The sequence below is a fragment of the Pseudopipra pipra genome, chromosome 3 (assembly GCF_036250125.1).
Source record: "Pseudopipra pipra isolate bDixPip1 chromosome 3, bDixPip1.hap1, whole genome shotgun sequence".
NCBI lineage: Eukaryota > Metazoa > Chordata > Aves > Passeriformes > Pipridae > Pseudopipra > Pseudopipra pipra.
Window position 1 is genome coordinate 21,229,490 of NC_087551.1, and position 23,131 is coordinate 21,252,620.

The following is a 23,131-nucleotide window of genomic DNA, read 5'->3' on the forward strand; positions in this document are numbered from 1 at the left end:
TGGTCTGCGGTTAACCAACCGGGTGAAAGTGGAGATGAGCTTTGTTTAGGCCACCTTTTCTAGGCCCCTCTCCGAGTGGAGCAAGCAGTGCTGTCCTTGGAAAGGCTGCTTGGTCGTTCAGGGTGCTGCCTCAAGAGACTGTCATCTCCGGTCAGTCTCAAATGACCAATATCCTGAACCGCCTGCATGCAGGGTTGAGTCTGCGGCTCCCAGTGCATCTTTCACCTGCCGTTTCGACCCTCGCCCGTCGCTACAGGACTTTTTGCATGTGGGTAAAGCCTTCAAGCCTGCGCAATGGATTTTTTAGGTGAGATGCAGTATGCGCGGAACTGAACCCACCCTTTAGTCCTGAGGTTCATCTGCCAGGGCCAAGTGAGCTTGGACGGTGGCAGTGAGGTCCTCAGGATGTAGGTTTGATTAGAGTGACCTTCTCTTAGATGGATGGCCTTACAGGGCTAAGCGAGCTCCATCTGCCCGGGTTTGGGATTAGAGTTGTCCTTCTCCTAGGATGACTGCCAGAAGGCTAATGAGCTCATCCTACCCACAGATTTATTGTATCTGACCCTATAGTTTTGACCTGTCTGGCATGGGCGACCCTACCAAAGGCATGTACCATCGCCAGCGTAGCTCGCAACCACATAGGGGTATACAGGTTGCATTCTTACTATTAAAAACGATTAGGCCAAGTCTTACACTACCTAGTTTTCTGCCATCTGTCTATATTCAATCCCAGGGAAGCACCCGGGATCAGCCCTTTGTCCTGACCAACCTTACAGGATGTAACAGATAAATCCAGGACATACCAAACCTGGGCAGTAGCCACGGGTGAACCAAAAACAAACAAACGAGCGAAACTGTTCTGGCCACCGTACCCATCTAGGGCTCGAGGCCCTCTCTAGGCCCCAGCCCGACCAAGATCTCCAAGCCCCAGAGGAAACTATTATCCACTCTGATCTTGTCCTCCCCCCACCGTGTTTCCTCATATCTTCCCACGCACTACTTACCTGACCACCCTCCAGTCCGAGGACCCCCACAGCCTCCTTGTTACCCCCCCCTCCCCAAACCAGACCGGCAAACCTCTGTGTATTCCGAGGCTTCAATTCTCCTCTCTCTCCTTTCTCACGAGGGCACAAGGTCACGCCGGCGAAGCTCCCTCTCTCCTTTCCCGCTGGGGGGGGAGGGGACCGCGTGCGGCCCCGCGCGGGACCCCGGGGCGGCCCCGCGCGGGACCCCGGGGCGGCCCCGCGCGGGACCCCGGGGCGGCCCCGCGCGGGACCCCGGGGCGGCCCCGCGCGGGACCCCGGGGCGGCCCCGCGCGGGACCCCGGGGCGGCCCCGCGCGGGACCCCGGGGCGGCCCCGCGCGGGACCCCGGGGCGGCCCCGCGCGGGACCCCGGGGCGGCCCCGCGCGGGACCCCGGGGCGGCCCCGCGCGGGACCCCGGGGCGGCCCCGCGCGGGACCCCGGGGCGGCCCCGCGGCCGCGCGAGAACCGCGGGAGCGACCCCGCGGCCGCGCGAGAACCGCGGGAGCCTTTTCACTTTATCTTCATATGAAAGTATTCTCATGCCATGATCAATCTTGCTCTGAGCATGTTTGTTTTTCTTAAAAAAGCTATTTTGTACAAATATAAGTTCTTTAATGTATAAAGTATGGTTTATTTATTTTTTCATGATGTAAAGAAATGATAGAATAGATCTGGAATGACCAGTTAATTCTAAACCACAACTATTGATGTGCAGAGTAATATTAATACAGACTGAGAATTCACTCTTTATAAAGTCTTGTGATGTTCTGCATAATATGCAGTGTTTGGAGAAGGCTAAACTAATCCTCTCTTTTCGATATATTAATGTTTCTCAGTAAATACCTATTCTAGATAATTTTTCTGAATACATGTGAATATTTTGCTGATTTTATATGTATTTTAAGGCTGTGGAGGACAAAACAGTAAAGAATTTTTTAAACAATAGAGAACCTTACACAAGTTATATTGGCCACCATTCTTCAAAAAGGAGCAATATGGAGGCAGGATGGTTTAAGTGATGGCTCTCAGATGACATCTCAGTCGTTGGCTGAGTGCAGACTCAAGGTCTCCTAATTTTGAATCTCTTGATTTAACCACTAGGTATTGCACTATTCCTGACAAAGCATCACTCTGTAAGTGAGGGGATAAAGTGCTACTAATACATCAAATCTTATCAAATGACTTTAAACTTATCTTAGCTTTCTTTTCACTAAGGTTTGCTGTAAATCTTTCCTACTGGGGAGTAGCAGGACTTGTGTCCTTGCTAAAAGGGGAAGATTGATTTACTGTATTCATATAGAACCAGCAGATACCTATGAGTATGCAATAATGGATTGGAATATCCTTTAGCTTTTACCCCGTGCAACACTTCAGAAGACCTTAAAGCCTGGAATATGTTAAAGAAGTCCATTTGATAGAAACTTATGAATATGTGTCTTCTCCATAGAATAACAGCATAACAAATCTTTTAGTATGAGCAATATTCTTATTCTTCAGATACTCTAATTGATTGTTCATTGGGCTCAGTCAGCCAAAAGTGGAGAGAAACTTTGTACAGACATCATTAGTTTTTCTCCATTTAAAGATTAATCATGAAGAGCTCTGGCTCTTTAATTCTGTAATTTGTATATTTAATGGGCTGCTGCAGAATCTATGACAGTAATTAGCATAGCCTGAAAACTCATTAATACGCAACAACATGATTAATGCAGCATTAATGCAAACATGACTGAAGTTATTTGGGTTATGTAGTAAGAAGATTAAAGCTAAAATGTCCTGTTTGTTTTACCAGTAGTGGGTATAATGGGGTAGCAAGGAAAATAAGAAAAAACAGGTATCAAATTTGTCATTTTAGTGTAAAAGAAGCAGTCAGTTCTCATCAAGAAGATTTGGAGTTTTGCCTGATAGTTGGTTTCCACAAGAAGTGTTGCATATTTCCCCTTTTCATTCACTCCATCATACTCCGTGTTTCTGCTTGCTCAGCATTTTAGTTTGACTTGGGTTTTTGGCAGTTTGAGGTATTAAGAGTACATTAAAAAATTCTTTGAGTTGTGTCATTCTGAATAAAGTTAGACTTTTTCAAAATACAGGGCTTTTGTATAGTCTAATTTAGAAACAATGGATTTTTAGCTTCTCCTGCTTTTACTATGATCACAAAAGAAAAGGGGCTCCTCTCCAGTTACAGTTTGGGGAAAAGTCTGGAAAGTTTTTGTGTGTGTACAAATATGCATGAATGTGTACATACACACACATATATATGTACATATGTATGTGACTTTTAAGTATATATTTTAAATAATTTCTACTAAAAAAATTAAGGCAACTTAAAAATTAATAGCATTTACTTCATTGATGGAATTACTAACTTAATGTTTGTGATGATGAACTTTGAAAATATTTTTAAAACACATTAAGGTAACAGTAAAAGATGGAGCCTGTACCAAAGACAGCAAAAGGTCTTGTAGAGATTTGGGAAGAAGACTTGTCATCTTCTCTCAACAAAATGCAGGAACCTGTAGACCACCACAAAGTGTGAAGAACTCCTTGTATTCATGACTATGTCCGGGGAAGTGTCCTCTGAATTCCTTCTGTTCTTCTAATTGCATTATCCATTACGTGAAACTGCTTTGAATGTTGATACATTTTTGTGAAGCCTTCCTTCTTATTTTTTCTACAGGTGCATTTTCTTATATAAAAAACATTTAAATCTCTTTTAACTATTGTGATGAAATGAGGAATGCAGAATCGCTCTCACAGAGAGAATAACAACAAAATGTTAATTCAGTGGAGGTGTATAGCAACTCAGAGTTTTACTCTCCATCTATCCCCTCCCAGTTAGAAACAAATTTTGTTTTATAATTTCTGTGGGAAAATGTACTTTGATTCGGCAAAAGCATTTATACATAGACTTAATGTTAAATAAATCCTTAACGTTTATCATCCTGAAAGGACTGCCGAGAGCCTAATGATGTAGTCAAAATTTTATATACAATTTCTATTCATTTTAGCTGGTGTTATGCACAAATAAGGGTTTCAGTAAGCATAAAGTGACTGCTTTCTTTGTCAACAATATATTTTTTGTTCTTTTTATTGGAATGTACAATTGTATAATTATTTACACCATTTCATATAACAATGTAAGTAGAATGGAAATGCAAATTATGTTTCTACAACTGTACAATTCTGGGAAAAATTTCACTGAACATGGATGTACTTCACAGATTATGCAAAATTCATTTCTAAAAATGCTTTGTGATTTTCCAGGTACTGGATACGTTTCTTTTTTTATTTATGAAATTAACACTGTTCTTGTTGACCACTGACAAGGTTGGAAATACATTTTTTTGGCTGTTCTTAGCACTTTTGGATAGAGTTGTTCCTCTAGTTATATATAAGTTTCAGTGAAGGGTCATGAGACTTTTGAGACTTATAGCAACTTCTGTATATTTATTGAGTCTTCTGTTTGTTTGCTATTTTGAACTGGACCCTGAACATCTAGTTGTAGAGAAAGGTGCTTTACAGGTGTTTTTGCTGGATGGATCGATGAACAAAATTAGTTTTTGAGTAGGTCACTGCTGAAATCTCCCAGTTGTTATTGTAAAAGATGTTTTCAATTGCCTTGACCCTCTGCCTACATTGTCCCCTCAACTCTTCTTCCCTTAAATTTCAAAAAGTCAAAATTTTGAGTAATGTGAATGTTTTTGTATTTTGAAATGTTGATTTTTTTAAACTTCTTTTTTTTTAACATTAGTTAGAAGTGGATTTTATTGCTGAAATAATTATAAATTATTAGTATATGTTATGCTAATCTAGCAGCTGCTCTAATTTATTAATATTTTCCCACTGACTGCCAACTGCTTCTTCTAAACTCAAAATAATCCTGTGTGCTCTGTAAACTTGCCAGAAACACAGTCAGCTTCTCAAGAGAGCATTTCTGGCTGTTAAGTAGTTTTGTGCAGGTCTTGCAAGTCATCCTTGAATTGTGGTAGGAAACTCTGAATCCAGAGAGTCTGAATCTGAAATGTTGCTGAAGTACTGAGACTTGCTAAACTTACATGAGGGAGGCGAAGAGCAGGTATAAAAATCACCCCATATGCATTTTATTAGACAAAAAACTGTATTCTGGTGTTTGTGATGATGAAATTTGAAAATGTTTTCAAATGCACCTAATATTAGAGTAATAGTATATCATTTTACTTGTTTTATCAGCCTGTTACTAAAAGGGACTCTCAAAACTGTGTCACTCTCAGGGTAACTTGCTGATATTGTGTCTCAGTTGAATGCCTTTAAAAATGCCTGCCTTGGTAATTCTTCATATCCTCGTTCCTCTACTAACCTGACTGTGCCATCTTTGAAACTAGGACAGAAATCTAATCACAATCTGCTATTGCATAAATTGAAACTGTGTAGGTCCTGACGGAAGGTTATTCTGCCCTAACACAGTTTGAAAAGTATCCAACGTAGTATTAATGTTAATACTAGTAATTTATTTTACTTGTCCTTTTTATGACTGTGTATTCTTCTTTTTGTCTTTTATGTCCACTATATACAATGCTTGTATTATTTTTTTTGTGCAATGCTATTATAATTAAAGAAATTCAATTACAGAAATAAATAAATTATTTTCAATTTAAGGAATTCTGACAGCTTCTCCAATTGCAACTATAATTTGAAATGGAATTAAAAATTTTATTTGAATGACATACTTTAATGTTTAATTTGTACTAGAATTTCCTGTTGGCTTTTACCCCAGAAATGATAACAACTTCTTGTGGAACAATCATTTTTGTCACACAAACAGGTCTGTTAGGTGAATTCTTGAGTTGCAATTCAAGTTTCAATTGATTAAAAGTACATTCCTACTATGCCCAACAGATGGTCATGTTTTCCATCCAAGATTTAGTAGGGTCTGTAGTGTGGCTGAGATGTAGTTTCTATATATGACAAATTACAGAAGTAATTATAATGTCACTATTTTGTTTATGTTTCTATTTATCTGTTATATTTAACATTGAAATTAAGGTTTTAGATGTGCATACTGAAATAATAGACACAATTCTTTGAGAAACTTTCTTGCAAAATCTCTCACTCTCCCCTCCCACTGTACAAAATAAAGGAAAAGTTTTTTTGGTAACCCAGTGTAGTTTTCAAGTTCAGTGAAACTTCAGATTTTAGAGGGAAAGCTACCTGTGTTTAAGTCAAGTAAAATCCATTTGCAGTGTTCAGTGTCAATAAGACAAAAATGACATGCATGTAGTTGTTACAAGTCTGAATGGGTTTCTGGTTATGCTTTGTTTTGACCATGAGGTCCAACATTAATTAGTATGTTCCTGTGAAAAATATTAATTTCACAAGTTTTTGTCTTGCAGTGAAAATATTATCTATGGAGCAGAAGTTTGCTCAATATTTGGTTTCCCTATTGCGCTCACTTCTAGAAATGCAAGCAAATATTAATGTTGAGGTATAAAAGTGTTTATTTAGAGCTGGCTTATATGAACTTTACAACCTCATGAGCAATTCTAAAGATACCTGAACTTGAAGGGGCAGAGTCATTTTCTCAGTTAGGTAATAGGTGACAAATGTATTTAGAAGAAAATAATGGCTCCTGAGTCATTAATAATTTATACAAAGCTGTGGCAGCTCTACAGGCAGGACTCTTCAATGTCCAAAGAAAAAGTAAGCTCCTGCATAACATTTAAAAACTCTTAGAATTACTCCAATATTACTGTTATGAACCATTTAATTTATGTTTTCTAACAGAATTATTATACAAGAATGGTGTTTTTTCAGAAACTCAATTATTTTGTTTAGGTTTGTCCTTCTGAATTAGGTGTGAGGAGGGATCCTCTGGTCTTCAAAAATGTCTTTTGGCAGCTTGATAAAAATACTGTCAACTTGTTAAATTAACTATGCTTCCCACTGCTGAGATTGGAGGCCATCAGTCTCAGCCTCTCCAGCAGATATTGCTGCTGGAAATACCTGGAACCTCAAAGTACAGCAAGTCTTTATTTCTGAGCCAGGCAAAGCTATGCTTTTCCTTAAGTATGGACACCAAGTTTTTTACTTGCAGTGGGTTATTTCTGTGCAACTGTTTTTTTGCAGGTGTTTTAATAGCATGGCTTATTTTCGTTGTGTAGAGAATGTTTCATATCTGTGACTGCATTATGTGATTTGCATGGAAAAATTTATGCAATTAAGTAATGGGGTCAAAGGATATTTCTTAAGGTAATTAACAAGTGTGATCTAGTAAGAATGTGCATCAGAATTATGATTATTTAATTTTTTTAGATGTAGGCACTGTCTGCAATAAAAACTTTAGTCACTTACTGTTTTCTTCCTGACTTAAGATAGTGAAAATACTGAATAGTTTGATAGAGTTCGGTAAAACCCAATAACTTGCCCTGTTTTGTAAAAGCATCTTATACAGAAATGTTGTGAAAGTGTGGTATAGGTGGATGTTGCTATTGCTGCCTTTTCATTCCCCTTTGCAAAAACTTGATGCAGTAAAGGCATGGCTCCACCACACACTCAGCCTGAGGTATCTGGATTTGCATGTTAGAAAAGCTGGATCAAATTTGTCATATGTTTTTTTAATTTTCTAATTTGTTACTGCAAGATCATATTCCAGGAGATAGCTTAAAAATAGTCAAAAAAGATAGTAATAAAACACTATGGTTTTCCAAAACTTGTTAATTCATAACTATACCTCTTGAAATTGGTTACATAATTTATGAATTGTTTTGTTAATGTGTCCTTAGATAGTTCCTGAGTAAGTTTGTACACTGGACAACAATAAGCTGTTGTAAAAAAACCCCTATGTTGTTTTCCTTGTATGTCATTTAAATGACATTTAATGAGCTGAGATTTTATCAGAAAAAATGGAGGACTATTGATAATGATCTGAAAAGTTGTTAATTAAGATTAGTTCATTCATTATTTCTTGTGGTTTTTCCAGCTTTTGTTGAAACTACTTCTTTTCCTGTTTTTTGTGCACTTAGATATATGTACTTATAAAAGAACATATATAAATATACATGTGAACACATACATATGTATATTTTGGGACTGAAACTCTACTACTATTCATAGAAATCCTTGCATACAGAAATCTCATTACTACTTTACTGACAGAAACATTAAGTGACAAGTGTCCTTACATGTAAAACATCAACACTTGTCAACTATACACATTTAAAACATCAACTATTAGAATAGTAGGCTAATATCTCAATTATATTTTCTTAAGCAAGAAGTTACTAAGCAGCATAAGTCAACAACTGCATGTTTCTTTTTACAGATGAGTAAGGGCTCACAGAAATTTCTGTCAAGGGCTGACTCAGTCAGGATTAGTAAAATTTCTCTGCAATGACTAACAAGGGCTTTAGGTGAACAGAACTTCCATGAATTCAGTTTGCAATGTTACTGCTGTTTCTAAAACAGTATTTTGTTGGCAATTTTTGTTAGAATGCAAAAGAACAGCTTTTGGTATTAACCATCTACTTGCTTTTTTGAAACAGGTATTAAAGTGAAATTTAGAACGCAGGAGCCCGATGGTTTGATTTTTTTCTCTGCATCACCTGGCAATCAGGAAGAATACATTGCATTGCAGCTGAGGAGTGGACGTCCTTACTTTCTCTTTGATCCACAGGTACAACAAAAGACAGGATCCTATAAAAATTGCTTATATCATTTATTTCAGCACTTTTAACATGCTTATCCTTGGTTTTTGTTTGTTTGTTTTTATTTTTTTTTTAAATTTAATTGATAAAAGTTCATTTGCTTCTTGGAACCCTCAGTGAACTAGAGATTTTGGGAGAGGAAAACTGAAACACTTAAGCTTTGCTCTTTTGTTGTTAAGAGTGCCACAATTTAAGACTTTGTTTTTGCATTTTTATGAGTTGGAGGTTTTTTGTCGGTACCACCAAACACCACTACAGATTAAAGCAGCAAGATTTCAAAGGTGGGCAGAACAAGGTTTTGAATTAGTAAATAAAGATTATGTAATTTTAGTAAATAATTTTTAAGAATCCCATATCGAGACTTTTTCCTACTGAAATCAGCATGTTGCCATTATGCAAAGACATAAATAATAAGGGAAATGTCAACAGAATGAAAAATAAGGCCACATTCCTTGCATTTCTATTTAGGTATTTTGTGTTTTCTTTGCACCCTGAAACTGGATCTCCTCATGGAATTAAAAAACATTATGGACTCACTTATATTTCATAAATATACAAGAAATTGATAGTAATTATCAGATTTTCTAATTATATTGCGAGAATATGGTATCCTACATATCATATATGTGCATCCTTTTTGTAAGGTTACTACTGCCTCAGTGTTGCCAGAAGGTCTGATCTGGTTGCTCTATCAGCCATATCTCTTCTGTCACACCTTATTGTCTAATTCTGTATTTGGCATTGTATCTGATGCTCCAGGGGGTTGAACAGAAATGCTTAATGGCATAAAGTGGTGGGGATTTAGAGATGTGCCAACCCACTGTTAACCTTTGCCTCCTGAGCTCACCATAGTCCAGGCACTGATGCTCCATGACCATGTGGAGGTGTTGTATAGCAGTGAAGGTCCTCTTAAGCTCTGGAACATCTGTGGAGGAGGCATGGTGCTGCACAGAGGCTGGCTTGTACGTGATCCCCATGCTTGTATATGATCCCCATGCTAGAAAACATTAAATCTGCTTCTGACCCCAGCATATAATTTTCTACTATTTCCACTGCATTTACATGCAGGCTTTACTTTATTTTTCCTTGTTGCAAATTGAATCAGTGCATACGTCAAAGTTTGGGACCGTGCTTAATGTTGTTAATATTGCCCTCATCCACATTTTAATAGGGACTAAATCTATCCCTTTTACACTTCACTTAACTGAAAAGGAATTTTTATTTCCTTCTCAAGATCTTTCTAGGTGTACTGATTAGTTTTTGTTGCTGTTGCTGTTTGTTATTTAATGGGAGTGGATGTCTTTCAAATAACATTTTAGTGCTTCAAATAGTATTCCTAGCCCTCCTTGCAGATTTGCTCCTTCTGAAGTAGATTTATGTCAGCTTGTTTGGACTCATTCCCTTAAAGATGTTGTATTTGTTTGGATCCACAATATTTGGGGAATGGGAAGTGAGGGGGGACACATGGAAGGGTGGCTGATTTAGGGATTTAATTTCCCCCCCTTTTTCTCCTGTCTTTTAACTGTAAAAAAGTGCAGGTCTCATATTTAGTCATTAGAGCGTCTCAGTTCAGTTAATATTTTCAGTAGTTACTATTTTGATTTTTAACAGATTGTTTATGAATGCATCTTTGTTTATATTTCTGTTTCATTTGAATCAGACAACTCTGTCCCATGCTGATTTTTAGGATCATCACTTCCATATTGTTGCCTTTTCTTATAAAGTCAAAAATTGCCTATGGTGCTGCTTCAGTGGCTGTTCAGAGAAAAAAAAAAGTCTGTCATTCAAGGTATTCAGGAACAGTGTAGGTCTTAACAGATGATTTACAATCTTGAAAGCTAATGCTTTCTAATTTTTCATTAATAATGTGGAAGAGATTCCTGTACATTCTCAGATTCAGAAGTAGGGTACAGTGGCCTACATCAATGTATTTTTGTAGCATCTTTTTCAAAATCTTTTACCTATGAAAATACAGTTATCAAAAATTTTCAGTCTTCTGTATCCTCACTGTGCTGTGCTACCTTACTGTCTTTACCTTTGTTTCTATGTTTCCTTCATAGTTTGTTTCTTTTTTCTTTTTTCCATGATTTGCTATTCCTGTCTTACAATGTCAGGGATCATGTTCTGTAGCAGCATTTCTTAATCTTTCATTTGTGCATCACAGTTTGCATTAGAGTGCAAATGCTTTAATTTCATCTTATTGACGACACCATGTGGTGTCTTAACCAGGTTATATGCATTGTTTTCTCTAGTTATGGTCATGGCATATACAATAAGCATTTGTGGCCTTGCCTTTGTGCTCTTCCCTTAAAAATTGCAAAAATTCTTTTTGATGACAACTGTGTCGCTACTGCTTTTTATCTGTAGCAGTGTGGCATAATATTCTGTGCTCCCTTCCAGCTGTGTCCTGTCACAGGTTAATTATTTTTACCCTTAGTCCCTTTCAGGATGCTGGTATGTATCTTTGCTCACTATCAGCAATGTGTTTTCTCTTTGTTGTGTCTGCTCTGGGGATAGTCCTGCCAAGTCTTCCTAGTGGGGAGCCTTCACCAGCCTAGCTTCATCCTTCGCTAAGTGTTAATTTCAAATCCTTTTCTTCCTGTCCATTCATACTTCTCTGAGCCTCATGTACACCACCATTCATCCAGCTATTGTCTGACCGTCCCCTTTTGTTTCCCTTTGTGTTGCGTAACTGCTCTTTTTTCCTTCCTAATTGTTTTACTGTCATTCTTTGCAGTTTCTACTCATGCTCCAGGAAGCATGAGGGGTTTTGCTAACAGATGTCTTCCTTAGTGTTGTCTGAACAATCAAATTGTTCCATAGATCTTCCTCCAAACTCAGAGTATCTGTAAACCTTCAGCTGTCTGTGGATTTTCTTCTTATCATGATGTCTTTACCTCCACCCCTAAATTACGTAATCAACTCCAGCTAAATTTCTGGTTATCTTTCAGTGGCTGCAGGTCATTTCTTCTTCTTCTCAGGGAAGCACTGAATTTTTTACACTAAGTGAAAATCATTAAAAGTGAAAGTACAAATCCAATGTGGAGTACCTTCTTCCTTAGTGATTAGTACAGTCTGGGGATAGTGTACTGAGATTGTTCTCACGGGATGGAGGGAATCGAATCCAGCTCTTCCATGTTAGAAGGCGATCCATTTACTAAACTTTACAGCAAGAAGGAGGAACATCAGATACTTTTCTTGTTGCCTGTGTTTCCTTGTTGGTTGTTCTTGTCATGAAGAGGCTGAACTAGTAGACACAGTCTGAGGGTAAGCTGTAACTCCACAAAAAAAAGGAAGATGGAGACTACCTACCCAGCTGTGAGTGTCAGCTAGACCTTCCTCCTCGGCACTGGCAAAACTTCAGTATTTGTTTACCTTCTCAGTGGTAGGAGTTTGGGAATTGAAAGAACTTGACTGGGAAAAGTATAGTTACACTCAGACTTTGGTACCTAAGATTGTGTCTTTGAAGATTCTTATTTGTGATGTTTCTATGTGTTTTCAATGTAAACATCGTCACGAGAGACCCACAGTGATTCGTACTTATTTAGTTATTACTGAGAGCTACCAAATATTATGTTGTATGGTTTAGCTAAATAACCCAGATTTCAAAATGTTGATTTCCAAGATGCATGACAAGCCATCTCACAATAGGCTATTTGAATGTGATCACAGAGTGACTAAGGTAGTTCTGGATAAAATTTCTTAAAGGGACCTCCAACTCAGTGCATGCTGAATCCTGCTGAATACCATCTTTTTTTGTCTTCCCCCAAAATTAAGCACAGGTTTGCACATATGCTTGTGTGGTCCCAGATTGAATTGGTTACAAATAAATGTGGTTTCTGATGTATAAAACTGTTAATGCTCTAGACTGTTGCCAAACATAATATGAAGAACCACTTATTCAGGCACCTGATCTTTAGAATGCAGCATCGTTTGTAACAATTTTAACGCTAACTAAGTACACTTTGATGAGACAGCATTTAATAAAATGCTCATTAATTTCATCATTAGCAAGGGTATGCTAAGAAGTAAGCCAGTTTCTTATGTCACGCCCAATTAGCATCCCATGCTAGTAATCCCATTAGTATTGTTGAATTCACTAATGGAAAAACTAATGGGCATGCTACCAGGGCACATTAATTGGGCATGACACCAGTTCTGGTTTTAATTATTAAACTACGATAATGAAATGTGTGTGTTTGTAAAATATTAAAATGTTGAAATAGGAGAGAAGACAATAAAAAATAGTATATGAAAAAGTGGGAATTAATATGTAAGGATATATAGCTTTGTATTGTTTTAATGGGGGAGAGGGCTGCTGCACAAAACTCCTCAGTACCAGGATGTTGGCTGAATGGAGTAGGAAGCATGCTGTAAATATCCACAGGAAATAACTTTTTCTGTAATCGTGTGCATATGTGCACATCATATGTATTTTAATACATAAGATACACAGTGACAGTCCCCAATTCAAAAGGTAATGCAAAATGTATTCTGTGTTCGTAAATCTTATGCCAAAATGCAGTTTCTAATAGATGAATGCCACTAAAGGCAGAAGACTAAATTTTAACAGAAGTTTTTAGTATTAATTAAAATAGGTGGTTGTTTACATCAACAGGTTTTCTCCAAAGGACTCTAAGGTCCTTTGACCAGAAAAAGTCATAGATGATCTGAGAATAAAAAAATTGCTGAATGGTCTAGTTTGCTATTGCAAAGTTACAAGCTAGGCCCCCAAATGATAAGGAACCAAATTTTTCTTTTACATATTTTTTGGAAGTTGTTTTTTGAAGCCATAAAGTAACTACAGAAGTTGAGATTCTTTAGTATAGCACAGTGCCTATACAAGGAAATATTTTTCCATTCAGTAGTTGCCTGCTGCATAGGACAATTGTATTTGTGAATCCAGCAGAATAACTTTGAGTTCTCAGATAGTTCAAGTAGGGTATAAAGTCCTGAGAAAATATTATGGGAATTATTAGGAAATTAGAAGATTATTTGGATATAAATCTCAAGAAAATTCTTGAAATGTATTGATTTTATTTGTGTTACATCATTATATTAATTTATGTGATATTTTGTTTGGTTCTTTACAATCGTGAGATTTAGTTTGGCAGCTTCATCCCTTATATTCCTCTTACTCAGCAATTTGGAAAAAACTTCTCTGTATTTGTCATAGATGTCCCTAAATTCACCCCTCTTTGTCATATTTTTTGTTTGTTTTAATAAAACCACATACAAATTCTAGTTAAATTTAAATGCATTTTTACAAAGATCCCTTATACCATAAAGCAACTTCAATAACTATCTTTTGGGGGAGGGGTGTGTATGTTGTTGTTTGGTTGGTTGGTTTTGGTTTTGGTTTTTTTGTTGCTGTTGTTGTTTTGTTGGGGTTTTTTTCACCTTCTTTGTTTTGGTGTGTCTTCCCGAATCTCTTGGAATGAGCTTTTTTTCCCTCCATAAATTTATTGTACTCTTTCATCTAGAAATTTAAGTCCTTTTGATACCAGGTTAACATGGACAGAACATGGATCTACTGTGCTACAAATACACCTCTTTTTTGGGTTCCTTCCTTTAGACAGGTGCTGCAATTAACAATCTTGATATGCCACTTCTCTCTGTGGATGGGACATTGAATCATGGCCATCAAACTACACAGCCATAGTAATCCCTGAAGTAGTTAAATAGAGACATAATTAAAAAAATAAATAAAAAATAAAAAATCTGAGTGACATGACCCACAACGATTTGTGCCTCATCCTTGTCTTTATCAGGGGAACTACACAGAGTTTTCTATTTTTAATAGAAACCAAGCTGGATCCTTGATCTTTATTTTATTATTTGAAAAGGTTAATTTAGTGGGAAAATCAGTCCTAAACATCATTCAGTAGTCCAAAAGAAGTTAAGCAGAGGACTTCTGTCTTTATTTTTAGATGGTACATGCTACAGATTGCTGTAAAACAGATATAATTCTAATATATCTATATTCTATCTATATATCTGTATATTCTAATATATTCTATCTTTATATATCTATATAAAGATATAATTCTAAATGTTACCTTCATAATATTCTAAATTGGATTCTTCTCTTTATTAAAAAGGGATCTGCGGTAGCAGTCACTCCAACTAATGATGGTGGAAAAATGTACAATGATAACAGCTGGCACCAAATAATTGCTACAAGAATTCAAGCACTGGGAAACATCACAGTGGATGGGCAGTACACAGGTAATCAATTCATCTAAATAATTTTGGTATTGCTCAGGGTATTGCTCACTTGCTTACTTTTCCACTACATGTGTTTTCCCATACAAAAAAGAATTCAACTCAATTTTCTCAAAAGATCACTACTGTTTTGTCTGCTCATCTGAGGTATCTGTCCAATGTGAATCTTTGATGATTTAATACTAAGTGCCTTTTTGTGCTTGTGAATCTATAATTGTTTTAATACTCTGTTGTAAAATAGAGATGTAAGTATTTCCTGGATATGTATGGGAAAGTACTAGGATATTGTGTCACATTAACCTTTTTTATAAAATATCAATATTTTGTTATTGAGTTGAAAATCTGTTGAAAGCATTGAATAACAGAATAATGATCTATTTCTTTCAGGTTCTTCCTTAGCAACTAGTGGCAGTACCATTATTGGAGAGAACACAGGAGTTTTTGTTGGAGGACTTCCACAGGGTTATACTATTGAGAGAAAGGATGTAGGTGAGTATGATAAATAAGTCTTTTACAATTTTACCTTTTGAGATAGACTGAAATGTCTATATAGCTGGTGTCATCAGCATTAAAGCAGCGTATGAGCTCTGTGTGCATTTTAATGAATTTTATACACAGAACTGGTATGACTGTGAAAGTTAAGGATGTGTTTTACATACAGATTCCCAAATTCTTTTCCAAAATACACAAGAAATTTCTTTTTATTAGCTTAAATGCAGGGTTATGCACTTGGGTGCAGGGATACAACATGCTGACCTTTTTTGGTGTCAGTTTGTATCCTTCAGAGGTTGTTGCATTGAATTTGGTGGTGTATGAATATACCTGTATTTTACAGATATAGAATTTATGTAGAATTGGATCATACTTGGCTTCTAGAAAAATCAATAAACATAAGTTTTCATATATAAATTTGATATATATTTCAAGTATGTAATCTGTCAGCCTGTAACAGAGAGGTGACTGCCTACAAAGCCAGTATACATTCAGCTGTTCTCAGTGAATTCATTTCCAAAATTTTGTTTCTGTCATATTAACCTGGAAGCCAAATTGTTTGCTAAGTTTATGTTCTCACATCTGACATAAAAACTAGTGGGGTACACTGAAGTCCAACTCCCTATTTCCTTCTTTGTCACTTTACTAAAACCAGAAATATGTGCGTGTGTTCTAAAACGTTGGTTCACAAAGTAATCCAGGATGCCTCCCTCAAAAAACACAGGTAAATAATTAAAATGAGACTGACTATAAATACCATTCAAGAGAAGGCCACCTATAAATCTGCTTTATGTTTTTGTCCCTAGTGAAAAAAGAGTATAGCAACCAGGAATCATTGGGGTTTTTTTATTCAAACAAGGAATGAAACATTTCCTGATGAAACTTCTAAACATGTATTCATCTGTCTTAGCTTTTGCAACACTATTTCTTCCTATTCAGCAGAAGCATGCCTTTCTTCAGAATTACTGTTTTGTTTAAAGAAAACTTTCCTTGGATCTCCATAGAGCAGATTTCTGCTGTTGATTTGAAAGTACCTGTATACAAAATCTCAAAAATTTTAGTATTTTTCAGCTATGTAGCAGACACTGCTGTCTGTAGGAACTAGACCCATTCAAAAATCTGGATTTAGCTTTGAGACTGTCTTTATGAAGTGATTGATAGCTGGTTTTCAATGCATACATAGACATATATGATAAGGAGAACATGAATAAAACATATAAATTAATTCTTGTGTTTAGTTGCAGGTGATTAATCGGCTTAAAAAATATTTTCCTTTTTTTGCAGGGATGAAGAGGATAGTGCAGAAAGGATTTGTGGGGTGCCTTAGTGATGTATTTTTGAAAACAGTGCATACTCCTTATGAAAACTGGGAATCTTTGAACTGGGAGTATGCTGAAGAGCAGAACAATGTCTATCATGTTTGGGAAGGATGCCCCATTGCCCTCTCAGAAGGAGCACATTTTCTTGGCAGAGGTAGTTTTCTGTTCTATTGCACTATCCAAGTATGTTCTTGAGATATAAAAGGTGATCGTATTAAAAGTATTGCAGTGATCTGCTTTTCAAAGCATTTTTAGCTATAGAGGTTTATTTTTGAATGGTTTAAAATTTGGTCTCTGGGTTTACAGAAGGTTGCTGCATGAAAGAGGAATTGCATTCACAGTCATGTAGTGCTGCTGTAACTGTATGCAGATTTGATGTGCCTGTAAAAGGTGAAGGTTCACTTTTGTAGAGACATAAAAGATGCCTATAAGGTACCAAAAGAAATGCCAGGTAAAAAAAAGAGGATGTTGTACCGGTTTGGTTTCTTGCATTATGTTGATGACTGTCCTTTATGAGGCTGAGTGATAAAGTTGTAAGAACTATAACCTTGATGCCCAAGTTCTTTATATCAAAGTAGAAAGTAGCATCTAAATTTTTACTTTTGGTTTCCTGAAACTATTTATTTATGGATTTGATTAGCTTATGTATGCACTCACTCTCTTTCCAGGGTTCCTGGAGTTGCATTCAGGTGTTTTCAGTGGTGGAATGGAATTTGAGATCTCATTCAAATTCAGAACAGATCAACTGAATGGATTGCTTCTGTTTGTTTACAATAAAGATGGCCCAGATTATCTTGCAGTAAGTTCAAAAATACAAATAACTACATTCAGACATGACTTGTGAGTTTTGTTACTAAAGCCAAACTAGCACTTAAAGAAATTTCATACCATAAGTTATTTTCGTGTTTTACTAGTTTTGAAATGCTTTGCACAACAAAGTGTAAGGGGAGCAAAACACTCCAAGAGATGCTCAATTAAGTTACTTGTGTTATTTATATCATAAATAAGAAAGATATCAATATATGAAACGTAGAATTATTGTCTTTACTGAATTAGAAAGGAGAATGAAAGACATATTAAAAGTGTCCACGTTATTCCTAGGCAAGTATAGAGTTACCATTTTCCCAGTTCTCATAGTAGAACAAGATAATTAAATTGTAAATCAAAAAGTTCATGATGGAAATTGTCCAGTCTCCTAATAAAGCTTTCTCTTTAAGATAGATGTATTTTTTTATAATCCATAATTTTTTTCATTTGTATCTGAAACATATAGACAGAAATTAGTGGTCCAGCTTAATCCTGTCTCATCCCTGTCATGGTTTTCCCAACACTGCAAAATACAAATCCTGTATTAGGCAAATTTGTGAGATAATGCTTATGAAGTTTCTTTTCGGTGTCTGTTAAATAAGACTGTTTATACTCAGAATTACTTGTGCTTCCATCATTTCCAGTATTTTGTTTAAATTTTAATATGTTTGTTTTCATTTTTCAAATTCTTTTATTAGCTGCATGGCTCTGGATTTTGATATTTTTCTTTCCTCAAGGATTCTGAGTGTAATTACGCTGTGGTCACTGTTGCTTAGTAGGTCAACTATAGTTAGTACTTTCACCAATTAGTAGGTATTACAGAGGATGGAAAAAAAATACTTTTACAGCTTATCCAGGAAGCAATAATTTATTTTTAGAGATTTTTGAAAGTATTGTTATTCTTTATGACCCAATCTGCCCTTTCTGCTCTATTATTGAATTTTATTTATTTATTTATTTCTTATTATGCAGCTGTTTTGCTAATGGCTGTCATGTCACAGCCTGTTTTATTGCACGGCATTATATCTAATGGACCTTTTCTTTTAAACTTGTGACCTAAAACATATAAATGTATTTTTCTCCTTTTCAGGTCAACTATAACTTACTCTCTATTTTCTTTTTATACTACTGGCTTTTCCAGCAGATCGTTTTTTCCTGGGTTTTGAATTCTGCTAGACCAATTTGCTTCCTCTTTTTGACGCAGCCTTAGTTAAAAAATTACAATGAGTTCCAATAACAAGTCTTACTAATTACAGTTATTACTTTAATTTTGCCCTCAAGTAATGACCGAGATCACAAGCTAATAGCATAAGATATTATAGGTACACTACTGTTCCACCCTAAAAAAGAGTTGTATGTGTGTAATTCACAGCACAGGGGCACTATTTACATGAACAGTATTCACAAGGTTCTTCAGGAGATTCTGGTAGTATGTGATCCTTGTTTCCTCTGTCTTGCTCTGTGTAAGACTACCACAAACATGAGAAAATAGATTCTGACTATAAAGTAAGAAAGGGGACTTACTAAATTTGAAGTGGAGTCAAAAGCACAAAGCAGTTAGACAAAATAATTTCCTTTTCTACTCATACAAAAATCATCCAGATTTTTGGCAGTTTTATATTTATACTATTTTCAGCTCTGAGAATTGTGATTGGATAATTTTCTTAGAATTTGTCCTAAATCAAGTAATTTTTTTTTAATGTCACTTTAATGCTGACCTCAACATCTCCATAGCCTAGAGGAATTTTAGAGAGGATGAGTACATGTATGCATGCTTTTCCAACTCTTGCGGCTTTGTGTTCTGCACATACATAATGATGACAGAAGGTTTTTCTGTACACTTGAGCTCACAAAAAAAGGTTAATAGAAAGTGAAAATGAGGTGTGTAGCATGTTGCACATGAGCTACGATGTCTTTGTTAGAAGCTTTGGTCAGGAAACACTTGCACAGCAAAACAGATTATAAGCTATACCACTTATCCCAAGTGCTGTTGTAAGACAGTATTCCCTGACCCTTCTCTTTGCATAGGTCACAGCTCTCTTATTAGCATTATAGTTTGGGAATGACTGTAGCTAAACACGTGGCTGATCTGATACCAAACAGCCAAAGACTCTGTCTTGTCTTCTGCCCAAGACAAAATGATGTCCTAGAAAGGTGCTGTGCATAAAGGTCACTTCTTCCATGCCTTCTATGCCCTGAGAATTAACTCAAGCCAGATAGGTCAATCTGATTATTTTTGGATCCAGGCATAATAATTACAGGCAAACTGTGACAGATACACTAGTATGAATTACTAGCTCTCACTCTGGCATGTGCTTCCTCATGAATTTATGTGATTAAAAGAGTCCATGATGGCCGATAAAGTTTGCATTACTGATTTTGATGCTGACCACTTCAACTGCAGCAAAAACCTAAGCACTGCCAGTGTGCAACAGTGGCACTGGCTCCCAAGAAATTGTAGCTGCTGATTTACTTCTGCAAAGCTGCAAAGTAAGAAAAAAGTCTTGAAAGAACTTTTCCCAAAGAATTGCACGTTTGAATAGCTGCATGAAGTAACATAGCCAGAGTGCAAGATGAAAGCATTACTGTGATGGAAATAAGAAGGGGTGTGAAATTAGCATTTTGAGAAATCAAAATGCAAATCGTTAGAGTGACTGATTCTGAGGGGACTATTGAGGGTCTTTGTTTGGGCCTCTGCTCTCTGGCTGGCAGGTCTGAACCGGGCTAGATTTTGAACTGGAATGAACATCAACATGAGTAACATGTACTTTCACTTTCAAAGGACTTACAGGCTGCCTGTCCTTGACAAGTTTTTTGAAGTCCATTGCTTTTCTCTGCTGGTATTCCTGAGACTCAGGAAGACTTCCCAATTCAAGGGAGATAAAGCCATAATCACTTTTCTAGTTCTACATTGGTTGAGACCATTTTGGGTGGCAGGTTTAAGGAAGTGTCATTCAGGCTCTGATGCAGCCCCTATCATATGTGAGTTTGGCTTCCCAGAGCTATATCTGCATATTCCTTTCATCTTCAAACTCATATGTTTATAAGCAGATCGAGTGAGGCAACTACTTGCTCCTGCAGAGAAGTACAATACAGAACCAAAAAATCATTTAAGTTGAAAGGACCTTTAGAGTAATTTATTCCCAGTCTTTGCTAAAAGCAGGACCAATTTATGTTTGAATAGGTTGCTCCATGCATTTTCTGTTTGGGTATTGTGCATCTCTCTCCAGATGGATGGTCCACAGCTTTATAAATTCTGCAGTCTGTTCCAATCTTTGACCATCCGCATTATAGGAAAAAAAACCCCAAACAACAAAGAAACCAGCCCTGATCTCTTACTGTTTCTCTCATTACAACTTGTTTTTTGCCTCTCATCCTTTTGTAATGAGCCTCTGAGAAGAGACTGGGTCTGTCTTTTCTGTATCTTCCCATAAGGAAGTTGAACAGTAAAGTTCTCTTCCCTTTTACTCTTAAAACTGAACAAACCCTGTTCTTTCAGCTTCAGATCATACTCTATGTATGATCCAACCACTGACCAACTTGGTGCCCCTCCACTGGATTCACTCTGGTGTTCCGCAGTATCTTTTATATACCAGAGATTCCACAACTGGATACAGTAGTCCAGGTCTTATACAGGATAGAGAGAGGGGAAGAATCAACTCCTTGGAACTGGTGCCTACCTCATTTCTAATGTAGCCCAGTGCATGTTGGTCTTCATCATTTTGAGGGTACATTGTTGGCCAGTGTTCAGTTTGTGATCCATCTTGACTCAGTATTTTCTTCAAAGCTGCTTTATATGCCTAGAACACCAGTGACAGCCCTCTTAGCTATCACTTGCAACCTTGATGAGAGTATACCCCATCCTATTGCCCAGGTCATTAATAAAATTTTTAATCAGAGTTGGTCCCTGTATCAGTCTCGGAGGGATACTACAACCTGCTAGTGGGACTATGGAAGCTCTTCTTGCTCCTCATATCTTCCAGTTTCAGGCTAAGCTTTGGTTTTCCTAACTCCAAACTTAAATGCTGAGGTATATCAAAATAAGAATTGTATACATATAGAAAAGCGTTAATGAAATTTTGTATCTCAAATTCTGAAAAGCAAGCATGCTTTGAAGAATTATACTGGAAACTGCTTATGTTTAGAGCTGTGATATAACACTCTTGTTCTGTTTAGGGATGGCAACTGAGATGTCTGTACGATGATCTTCATGTGTTTTTGATTTAAAGTAATAATATAGTTTCCAAGGACATTATAAATCAAGCATTTTTTTTAAAATGGTCCCAGAATTTTATCTAAAGCAAACAATTAGTCTGTTGTTTTTCTAAACCTTTGGTCAGTACCTATGCTCAGATCTATGCAGAATTTTGTTTTTTTTTATCTTCATCATGCAGAACAACTGAAACTGAGCAGTGGTCCCCTATCTTTGTCTTCACTTGGGCATTCTAAATGTCAGTCCAGGTCAACAAAAAAAAGCACAAGCATTATTCACTGCCTGCTTTAAAACTATGCCAAGATGAGTAAATTGGAAAAGGGTTGTGCTGAGTAGTGACCCTGTGTCAAACACTGTGCCCTCTCTCTGGCTTCCAGGTCTGGCAGACTTGCTGGCATACCACTGTACTAATGCATCTGGAATGCTTTCTTCACACCAGCACAGTGTGCTCCATATTAATTCTTATCAATGAAGAAAAGCAGTGACTTGTCCAATGGACACATTTTTCAAGCTATACTCATCAATACTGATGCCACGATCAGTCCTTTACCTGTATTGTAGAGTCCTTAGCTATGAATGGCTCTAAACTCATGGAAATAAGAAAAGTTGCGGTCCCAAAGAAACAAATAAACAAAATCCCTCTGTTTTATGAGCAAGAAGTCAGTGGGATAGGACCTGCATTGCCTGTGTCACTGCAAGTACAGAGTTCTTTCATCAGTTGGAGTCCCTGTTAAGGAAATACAATCTAATTATGAACATTGCAATGCTAATATTATCAGTAAACTAAATATGTCAGTTTGTCAATAATGGTGATAAGAATTTATATTAAATCTGTACTTTTTATTTCACTTAATAAGGTTTTGTCATAGAAACAGTAATGCCTTTTTGTGGATATATTCATAATTTTCAAGCACCAGTTCATCCCCTAAGTGTCTAGTGCTTTATATGTGCCAATTTACAGTCTCAGCCCACTTGTATTCCATTCAGTTAGGATAAAGAGTCTTGCAGTAAAGCATTTGGAGACTTCTGCAGTGAAACATTTAAGTAAAATGTATTTCTATTAGGCAATTGGCACATTAATCTCAAAAAGCACATACAAAACCAATTATTTTCTTACAAGATGTAGAAGAATAAGGATGAAATGTATGAATGTAAGAATCAATGTATATTGCAAAAATTTGAAATTGAGTTCACCAGCCAATTAAAAAGACCTTAATCAGGTCTGACATTTCATTTCCTTATTATCTTGTTACATTCTTCTAAAAAATGAATCGATAGATAAAATACTGTTTTCTCATTCTCAAAAAAGCAAAACAGTCCTGATTCATTGTCCTTTCTTTTTAGTTGCGTTAATACCAAAGTCTGTTGTCAA

General features: G+C 36.6%; 1 protein-coding gene across 9 annotated transcripts in view; it reads left to right on the forward strand.

Annotated features, from left to right (window-relative positions):
- USH2A (usherin) overlaps positions 1 to 23,131 on the forward strand; it is a 385,399-nt gene that overhangs the window by 129,460 nt on the left and 232,808 nt on the right. For all 9 annotated transcript variants that reach the window (XR_010428978.1, XM_064648236.1, XM_064648230.1 and 6 more), the window contains 5 exons: positions 8,542 to 8,672; positions 14,805 to 14,931; positions 15,316 to 15,417; positions 16,705 to 16,893; positions 17,408 to 17,538. Coding sequence is in view for 8 of the 9 variants with exons in the window: in XM_064648236.1 (XP_064504306.1) it covers positions 8,542 to 8,672; positions 14,805 to 14,931; positions 15,316 to 15,417; positions 16,705 to 16,893; positions 17,408 to 17,538 (680 nt within the window). In the remaining variant the exon portion in view is untranslated. The remainder of the gene's footprint in view (positions 1 to 8,541; positions 8,673 to 14,804; positions 14,932 to 15,315; positions 15,418 to 16,704; positions 16,894 to 17,407; positions 17,539 to 23,131) is intronic.